The 9,947-nt window shown below is 43.2% G+C and overlaps 2 protein-coding genes across 2 annotated transcripts; both read left to right on the plus strand.

The window, feature by feature from the left end:
• Positions 1 to 617: 617 nt before the first annotated feature.
• LOC308304334 (creatine kinase M-type) lies at positions 618 to 2,643 on the plus strand (the record flags this gene model as incomplete). Its single annotated transcript, XM_080748917.1, has 6 exons — positions 618 to 810; positions 1,073 to 1,227; positions 1,352 to 1,484; positions 1,736 to 1,907; positions 2,051 to 2,174; positions 2,275 to 2,643. The coding sequence occupies 6 exons, from the start codon at positions 618 to 620 to the stop codon at positions 2,641 to 2,643; spliced, it is 1,146 nt and encodes a 381-aa protein (XP_080605043.1).
• Positions 2,644 to 6,167: 3,524 nt separating this feature from the next.
• On the plus strand, positions 6,168 to 9,558 carry LOC308304507 (F-box only protein 50-like). The gene is made up of 6 exons (XM_080749115.1): positions 6,168 to 6,415; positions 7,453 to 7,533; positions 7,815 to 7,911; positions 8,073 to 8,168; positions 8,878 to 9,016; positions 9,112 to 9,558. The coding sequence occupies exons 1-6, from the start codon at positions 6,274 to 6,276 to the stop codon at positions 9,253 to 9,255; spliced, it is 699 nt and encodes a 232-aa protein (XP_080605241.1). The 5' UTR covers positions 6,168 to 6,273; the 3' UTR covers positions 9,256 to 9,558.
• Positions 9,559 to 9,947: the final 389 nt, after the last annotated feature.

Consider the following 9,947-nt stretch of genomic DNA (forward strand, 5'->3'; position numbering starts at 1 on the left):
GTAAATGCATGCATTTTGTCAACTTTTGTCAAGTATCAGGAACAGGCTGTAGCCAATGAGGGCACAGCGAGCACCAAGTGTCACAACCAATGAAAATGGGCCTAGCCAGTATATAAGCCGAGAGTGAGTGCTTGAGAGTTAGGTGACCCTACTTTGTCTTAGGAGAACAGGCTGTAATCCCAAGGACTGTTAGTACCTCAATTCTTGTCTGGACGTGCAGGTAAGGAAAAGAAAGATTTTTTTTTTCTACCGTAAAGCTCTGCTAATTTGTTGTGTGGAATGAAGGATAGAACTATAGCCTACAGATATATGGACCTACATGGACATTTAAGAAACAATTTAAAAATAGAAACAAATGCTGGTATATCTGGATGGTTTTTTTTTCTTCTTCCTTTTGGTCCATGGGTATTCATTCAAAGGAAGAGTGCATAACATTTTGTGACAACAGATTGGACTCTGGGACGACATTAATTTGAGATGTATTGGACTTTAAAGGCCAGAGAGCCATTTAGTAATTCCAAAGTGTAAAGTAACTTGTATTTTAATGCACATTTCCGTTTTTCTCTCTCTCTCTCTCTCTCTCTCTTTCTCTGCAGTGTAACTTAAGAAACGCAATCATGCCTTTCGGAAACACCCACAACAACTTCAAACTCAACTTCAAGAGTGAAGAAGAGTTCCCTGACCTGTCCAAGCACAACAACCACATGGCCAAGGTCCTGACCCCAGAGCTGTATGCCAAGCTGAGGGACAGGCAGACCCCCAGTGGTTTCACCCTGGACGACGTCATCCAGACCGGAATTGACAATCCTGGTGAGTGTCACAAGTGCCACTTAAAAGCATAACATCACTGTTGTAAACTATACAAACACAGACTTACAGCATATTATGTTGCATAAGACTGCATCAAGACGTTAACTGAACACAGTGTTGCCCCAGTGAGTTACAGTCTTAAAAATCAGGCCTATGAACAAGTGCTATTTGAACGAATGACTCATGTGTTAATAACTTACGTGTGAACATTGTTTATTACTGCCAGTTTGTGTAAAACAGTAGATATTCTGCCTGTGTTTAGGTCACCCCTTCATCATGACCGTCGGCTGCGTTGCCGGTGATGAGGAGTCCTACGAGGTCTTCAAGGATCTGTTGGACCCCATCATCTCAGACCGTCATGGTGGATACAAGCCCACCGACAAGCACCCCACCGACATGAACTTTGAGAACCTGAAGGTAAGGCAGAACATTTCTCTTGAAGAAACAAACAATACATCTAAAGTGTTTTTAAACCCGGCTTTCCTCTCTGGGTGATTATTCATATCAATTGTGATCAGAAACATACTTTTCCTGTCTTTAGGGTGGTGATGATCTGGACCCCAACTATGTTCTGTCCAGCCGTGTGCGTACTGGCCGCAGCATCAAGGGATACACCCTTCCCCCCCACACCAGCCGTGGCGAGCGCAGAGCTATCGAGAAGCTGTCCGTTGAGGGTAAGCGGCATAACTATTGATAGCTTGATATGCATGTACAGGGCTGAGCAGTAAGCTAGGGCTGATGACAAACAATAAACTGCCCACAAAGGAATGGAACAGTCTCTGAATGCTGCTCCAAAAAATTAGAATGCTCAGTGTCCTTTGATTACCGCAACAATGAAGCCCATGTCACCGTATCTGTTTGTGGTAACTGTTGTTTAGATCAGATTGGAAAAGGTTTTGAGCTCAATGTGTCTTCATCTCCACAGCTCTGGCCCCCCTGGAGGGTGAGTTCAAGGGAAAGTACTACCCCCTGAAGTCAATGACCGACGCCGAGCAGGATCAGCTGATCAACGACCACTTCCTGTTCGACAAGCCTGTGTCTCCCCTGCTGACCTGCGCTGGTATGGCTCGTGACTGGCCCGACGCCAGAGGCATCTGGTGAGTACAACTTATAATTGTTGGGACATCGATTAGTCAAATGGTTGCGTGTGACTTCTCAAACTCACATCTCAGCACCTGTTCTGTCCCTATACACAGTCTCTGTGCTTTGACTGACTTTCTGCATCACTTTGTTTCTATAGGCACAACGACAACAAGACCTTCCTGGTCTGGGTGAATGAGGAGGATCATCTCCGTGTCATTTCTATGCAGCAGGGTGGCAACATGAGGGATGTCTTCAGGCGTTTCTGCCAAGGCCTGGCCAAGGTACCTGTCGATCACATTACGAAATAAACTTAAACATCCTTGTGCAGTTAGATGAGGACACTGAATAATTGAATGCTAATTGACTTGTATCATCCACCAGATTGAGGAGGTCTTCAAGAAGCACAACCACGGTTTCATGTGGAACGAGCATCTCGGCTACGTGCTGACCTGCCCATCCAACCTGGGAACCGGACTGCGTGGTGGAGTCCACGTCAAGCTGCCCAAGCTGAGCACACACGCCAAGTTCGAGGAGATCCTCAAAAGGCTGCGTCTGCAGAAGCGCGGCACAGGTGGCGTGGACACCGCCTCCGTGGGTGGCGTGTTCGACATCTCCAACGCTGATCGTCTGGGCTCCTCCGAGGTGGCACAGGTCCAGCTGGTGGTTGACGGCGTCAAGCTCATGGTTGAGATGGAGAAGAAGCTGGAGAAGGGAGAGGCCATCGACAGCATGATTCCTTCCCAGAAGTAAAGAGGGACACAGTGTTTTGTTTTTCTACTAACCATCCATCTGGAATCGAGCCAACTGACTGGCGTGCAGAGGAAAACGCCACTCACCTAGAGACTCTTTGACTCTGCTCACCTCTTCTTTTCTTCCTTCCAACTTTTCCCTCTCTCCTTGATTCTTCTTTTTTCCATTTCTTTTCCTCTTTCCACCATGTTTTTCACGTTCTTTTCATTTCGGTTTCGGTCGGTAACATCCCTGGGATCAGCCTCCACTGAGTCAGGTTTGCCTGGCAACATGTGGCATCACCTTCATTTGGTTGTAAACTGTAATTATTGTTGGTAATCATCAATAAAAAAAAACATTCCCTTGAAACAACCATACAAACATATCTCCGTCTTTTGTTTTGTAACAGCTGCTCCTTAAATTCAGTGGTAAATACAACATTGTACACACACAAAATGACAAAGTGCACCTTTATTTTACATAAGTAGTCTACTCTTGTAATGCTTTCAGAGATCATCATTCGTTGCCAGTATAGCTAAGCACTGCAGTATGCCATGAAACCAGTCAACTAAAAGGATAAAGACCAGGCATCATCATTTTAGGGGCCAGGCCACTTGTTGTCAATTTTTTTAGGGCACAAAGGCCAAATGCCAGGGCAGGGAAGGCCATCAAATAAAACAAGATTTTAGTCCATTGAAAGAATTCACAATCTGATTCATGCTCAGCCCTGCACCAATCAAAGTCACTGGAATGGTTTAAAGATGGGGACTCAGGAGTTAAGATTTCGGAATCTCAACAAAAAGGTGTCCCTTTTTACAATGAAATACTCAAATGATACAGGATAGGTGGGCTAGTGCCAGGACATCTGAGCCCCTCGCCAATTTAACAAGTTGGGTGCCCACTTTTCCTTGGTGCCATGCCCGGCCCACATATATCCTGTTACCACCTCAGCAAACAGCATTTGGTGGGATTATGGGATATAACTATAGATATAACTGGGTGGGACCATAGAGTTATAATAAGTACATCAAAACGGACGCCGCTCTCATTTCTGACAAATGTGAAGTGGCTACCCATCTTAACAAAACCTTTACCACCATGGCCCATTCACTGGTTGAAAAACTGGTCGCCCCATCTGGGCGGTATGGTGTAAAATTTGTTAAGAAATTCTACAATAAACTGGGTGTCAGAAAAGACAGTTTTAAACTTGCCACAGTGACAACTGAGTGTTTAAAAAACTGAGCGCCCTACCTCAACACAAGGCCACTGGCCTTGATAAAATTCCAGCTAGATTTCTCAGAGATTCAGCCGCCACCATTGCGCCAATCATTACCCACATAATTAACCTTTCCATCGAACAGGGTCATGTCCCACAGGACTTCAAACTAGCAAAAGTAACCCCCCTGCATAAAAAAGGTAGCAAACTAGACCCTGGAAACTACCGTCCCGTTTCCATTCTTAGCTCCATATCCAAAGTCATGGAGAAAATAGTCTACGAACAGATTGCAAGATATCTCGATGAGAATAATCTGATTTACGAGTTCCAATCTGGATTCAGAAAATCTCATTCCACCGACACATGCCTTCTCTATTTGACCGACCAAATCAAACGCGAAGCGGATGACGGCAAATATAGCGGCATGGTCATGATGGACCTCCAGAAGGCATTTGACACCGTAAATCATTCTATTCTGATTGAGAAGCCATCGGTCTTGACAGCGCAGCAGTGAGTTGGATGCAATCTTACCTGGTGGGGAGGGAACAGGTGGTGGACATTAACGGTACCCTGTCCCCCCCCCCCCCCCCCCCCCTCCCAGTAAGCTGTGGTGTTCCTCAAGGTAGCATACTGGGACCTCTGTTGTTCCTAATATACGTGAACGACATGGCATCTGCTTGCGACTGCAACCTGTTCCTGTTCGCGGATGACTCGGCTCTCCTAGTCTCGGGCAAGGACCACTTGCAGGTTGAAAAGACACTTAACTCTGAATTAAGTAAGATCTGCACATGGCTTAACGACAACAAATTATCAATTCACCTGGGAAAAACGGAGTCCATCCTCTTTGGATCAAATCATAACCTCAAAAAAGTCGAAAACTTCACAATCAAAGTGGGTGACAAGGTCATAACACGAAAAAACGAAATCTCTTACTTAGGATGCATCCTTGAAGCTAATCTTTCCAGTGAAAAGATGACTTCTAAAGTAATAAATAAAATCAACCAACGTACTCGTTTCCTACAGAGGATCGCCCCGATGGTCAATTTCAACACACTGAAGACCATAGCTGGTGCAATAATCCAGCCCCTCTTTGACTACGGAGTCCACGTATGGTATCGTGACGCACCACAAGCCCTGAAAACTAAACTCCAAACAGCCCAAAATAAACTAATTAGGGTCCTGCTTATCCTTCCCTATCAGACTCACCTCACCGCTACTCACCAGTTAGAGTGGGGTGGCTCAGAGTAGATGACAGAGTACAGCAACTTGCAATGGGCCTGGTGTACAAGATACACTACACCACTATGATACCCAAGTACCTTTCAAAATACTTTATAAACATTAAGGATGTCCATAATTACAACACCAGAGGCAGCGCCACAGATCACTTTCAACCCAGAGTCAAAACCAACAAAGGGTCAAACTCTTTTTTCTGCTATACCACCAAAATGTGGAAAGCCTTACCGAAGGCCATAAAGGAGTGTGGATCACTAGCATCCTTTAAAATTGCCCTGAAAAACCACTTACAGGCAGCAGCCGTTCGCAACTGGTAAAAAATGAACCTAGCCCAACCCTACCCTCCCATGCCCCTTCTTTGTATATACTGTTTGTTTTGTCTTTTTTTTTTATTTTTTTTATTTACATATCTACTGCATAGTACTGTGTTCTATTTGTCTGTCATTCAATGTTATATGAGATACTTCAATGGTTTCCAGTGGAAATAAGCTTAGTCTTTTCATGGATCTCCTTTTAGTAGACCTTGTACCAGTGAACTGTACCGTCATGAAACTGTACCTTTTCCTATGCAAACTTCTAATAAAGTCTTCAATCAATCAATCAATCAAACGGTGGGACACTGAGACTCGGTCTCGGTGCAATGATTATGTCCTGCTACCGCCACTAGGTGGAGCCTGGTGCTTTCTGAATCTGAAGCACGTTGTGTTCTGGGTGTGCACTCCACTGTCACTGTGCAGTGCTTGCTTCACAACGCCTCATCTGACTGTAACCATGTCCATGTTTACATTTATTGAGTTTTATGACACCTTAGCTACCGTTTATCTTTACATAGATGGACCCACCCCCTGAAGCCTATATGGATTAATAATATCAATGACTTTGGACTTGTAGTCTAGCTGTGAGTGTGAGACTGAGAGATATGGAAGAATTAACAATGCACATGGAATAAATAGTATTTGATTTATATATCAGTATAATTTTAATATACTTAATTTGCCGGCAAATTAATTCAGATGAATTTTGACCCCTTTGTGTTTCCATACTTTATGACACAGTAGGGAACATTTGGTGCAGACAGTTACAGCCGGACTGACTGTGCAACACCAGGGTGGGGCATCATGGACTATAATAAATACTAGACACACTTCCTGGTTCATTCATTGGTAGTAAAACATAATCACAGAACCAACACCACCATCATGTCCACCGATGAATGGAAGAGGAGGTGTGAGAGTGAGCTGGGGCTGCAGGGCGCGCCGCTGCCAGACACCGTGGACTGGAAGTCGGTCTACGAAAAGAAACCTCTCGGACGGAATCTGTTGAAGAACCCTGCGCCTCACGGTATGATGACGTCACCATAGACTAAAACAAGGCAGAAGTAGCCTATATTATTCCAGTGTTTCTCAAACTTGTATTCCCTGTCAAGGAAGACTCCTACATTTATTTGCCCGTGGACCCCATCTGAAAATATTTTTAATTTATAGAATAATAATTGTCATATATTCTTTTAAAATAGCAGACCCACAAGCTCACAATCATTGGATTATGAGACATTGTGAGCTTGCTGATCAGCTATTTTCAAATAACTGATTTAGCCAATATTACTGGTTAAACTGGTTTTGAAGGTATATTGTTTTAAGAGAAATTGCTGGGGACCCTCTGAACCCCCCCCCCCCAGGACCCCTGGGGGTCCCTGGACCCCACTTTTGAGAACCACATGATGTAGTTTAAAATATAAAACCTGGATCAAAGCGCCACAGAGTCATTTGTGTTCTCTAGACACATTATTAGACAGTTGTAGAATTCTAAATCTGGGGGCCCTTGACATGAAACTGGTGTAACAGTGTTGTGACATTGTGGTGTAGTCTAGTCTCATCTGGTGAAACATTGTTCTGCTGATCAAAATTGTTTTGTAATATAGTTTTTTTTAGAGAACACAGATTTCCATGGTACATGATTCACCCTGTGAGTCATGCTTTGCATCAACTTGGACTTTTTGTTCATTTTCTATTCTTTCTATTATATGTTTTATTACAGATCTATTTTTATATGAATATATACTGTAATATATTACATCAATATATACTGTGTATATATACTGTATTGTATATACCGTATGTACTGTATACAATACCAATACATAACCCCAGCCATATCAGAGGTTCAACAGTTTCTCAAAGATAAAGTCAGTATGGGTGTTGGCCACTCATACTAAAGGCCTGGTTGATTTCTTTCATCTTCTTTTTTATTACTGTAACACATCTGTGTCCCTGTCAAAAAGATGTATTAGAATATTTTGTGCTATGTACAGTAGGATTAAAGTGCATGCCTTGGGCGTGGTGTCTTACAGTAGTGCCTTTGTCTCATTTCTCTCACAGGTTTGACTAAGGACACCCCTCCTCCTGAACCTGAGCTGACCGGTGTGCCCAGAGATGGACCGCCACGTTTTGAACCAGAAGGTGAGAGAAAAGGGGGGGAACAGCATGTTTTGACCGCAGGAAATTTGTCAACCCATTAAAACCGGGAAAGCATCTCATTTTAGATTTTGCGTTGGCTATTCAAAAATAGCAGATATACAAGCTCACAGTGCGTCACTTCATGCCGCGCTGCGAGCTTGTACATCTGCTATTTCTGAACATGTTTTAAACATCTTGAAAGTATGAGAAAACTACGCATTTAACTAAAGGAACATACAGTCGGCTACCTTTTTATGTGTAATGTTGTGATGACCTGGCTATAGGTGACTTCACGGGCTGGACCACGAGCAGGGAAGTCCTCCCCTATGACTCCAGTGGCATTCCGCCAGGCGCTGTTGTCTGTCATCTTCCTCAGTACAGGTGAGTGCTAGTTGGGATCAGACGTCAGCAGGCCACCTGGCTATAATAAGTATTTCAAGTAAGCATCTGACACCAACGCCCAGCCTAACAGAACACCACCCCCATCCGCCCCTCTGCACTCACCAGGCATTACAGTGTTGTCATGTCCTGTCTGTCCCCAGCTGGTTCTCCATGGAGCAGGTAGTCGACCTGAAGGCAGAGGGACTGTGGGATGAGCTGCTGGATGAGTTTCAGCCTGACATCGTCATCCAAGACTGGTGGGTTGCCTCCCTGATGGAAAAGTATTTGTGATTCTCACGTAGCCAGTAGCCACACAATCAGAGGTCTCCACCTATGATACATCTAAATTCATTTTATGGGCTAGAATGCTATGCTTTGAAAACCAATCACCACCCCAATATAAAGGACCGCCCCAAAGTATTTGCATTGGTTCTGCAGTTTTTTATTTAGGATTTATTTTTTGTTTCAGCCCATTCATTGAATGTAGATGTCACCAGACGTATCAGCAGGTGGAGATCTATATGATCGTCTTACTACATGTGATTACTGTTGTCTTATCAACTCTGTCGTAATGGGTACAACTGCCAACTTATATAGAGTATTATATGGGTTATGGTTAGTAAGGCTCATATAGCTAGCTATATACTGTATTACTCATGTTGGATTGACTTGTTTTGCCATGTAATTTATACACACAGCCTAAAAAAGAAAACATAACAAAAAGAAAACAGTGTTTGTAATTTTCATGGAATCCGAGAGCATATTAAGAAATTGCCTTGCTAGCCCTTTGTTTTATTTTTAAATAGTTTGCAATATGGTAAACATAGTTATGTTAAATTATAATGATCATCTGTTTTCTATGACATTCCCTGTCAAACCTGGGTGGCTGCTGCCACAATTCGAAACAACGATTCAGTAAGGACACTTGAATATGAACATTACTTTGATTTTCTGTTTGTTTGTTAGCTATGAAGAGAGTCAGGTGCATGAGTCCATCTACCAGCTGCATGTGAAGTTATTGGGGGCTGACAAGCAGACAGTGATCGCAGAGCACACTGCCAACCCTACTGAGGACCTCAGCAACTACTCACACACCTGGAAAGAGGTCAATCTTGGTTAAGATTCAGGCCTTTATCATTATTTTTGTCAAAAACACTTTTACGGAGAATTTCATTCGTGTGTTTGTTTGTGTGTCTGTAGGTTTCCCATGTGTTCTCAGGCTATGGACCTGGGGTGAGGTATGTTCACTTCCTACATCGCCTGAAGAACAGCTTCATGGTGGAGTTCTACCCTACACTTGTCACTGGCAGTGCAGTCCTTGTGAATCCAACCAGATCCAACTGATGGTCCTGCGCCATTGGGAGTCCTTGAAGGAGGTCTGGCTATCACGAAGTGCCCAAATAATTTGCTTTAGATTGGCAATCATGAAACATCAGATTTTGTGCAATAATGGTTATTGTAATAATATTGATTGATAATAATGATTGATGATTAGCCATATTATGGCTAATCATCAATCATTTGCTTGAACATAGTTATTAGGCCCATACACTTTGTAGTGACTGAAGCTATATTTTGTTATACTTTTCTATTCCTTTTCAAATAAAGATAATTTCCCCCTGAAGTTGGATGATCATAAAGATTATAAATAAATAATAAATACTCAATATTTTAAACTGTGTTTGTGATATCAATCAGGATGTTGAGGAAAACGGAAAACATTATCAGATAGAATTAGTTTATTACATGAGCTCACGGGAGACATACGCTGCCAACAATAATCTTTAGGAAATCAGAGAATTATTACAGAATTATTACATTCATGCACACGCACGCACGCACGCACGCACCGCGCACACACACACACACACACACACACACACACACACACGCACACACACACACACACACACACACACACACACACACACACACACACACACACACACACACACACACACACACACACACACAGACAGACGGTTCAGAGCTAATATAGCCAGAGCTAAGGGTGTGTGTGTGTGTGTGTGTGTGTG

The sequence above is a fragment of the Nannobrachium achirus genome (assembly GCF_963921795.1).
Source record: "Nannobrachium achirus genome assembly, chromosome: 19".
In the NCBI taxonomy this organism is placed as follows: Eukaryota; Metazoa; Chordata; class Actinopteri; order Myctophiformes; family Myctophidae; genus Nannobrachium; species Nannobrachium achirus.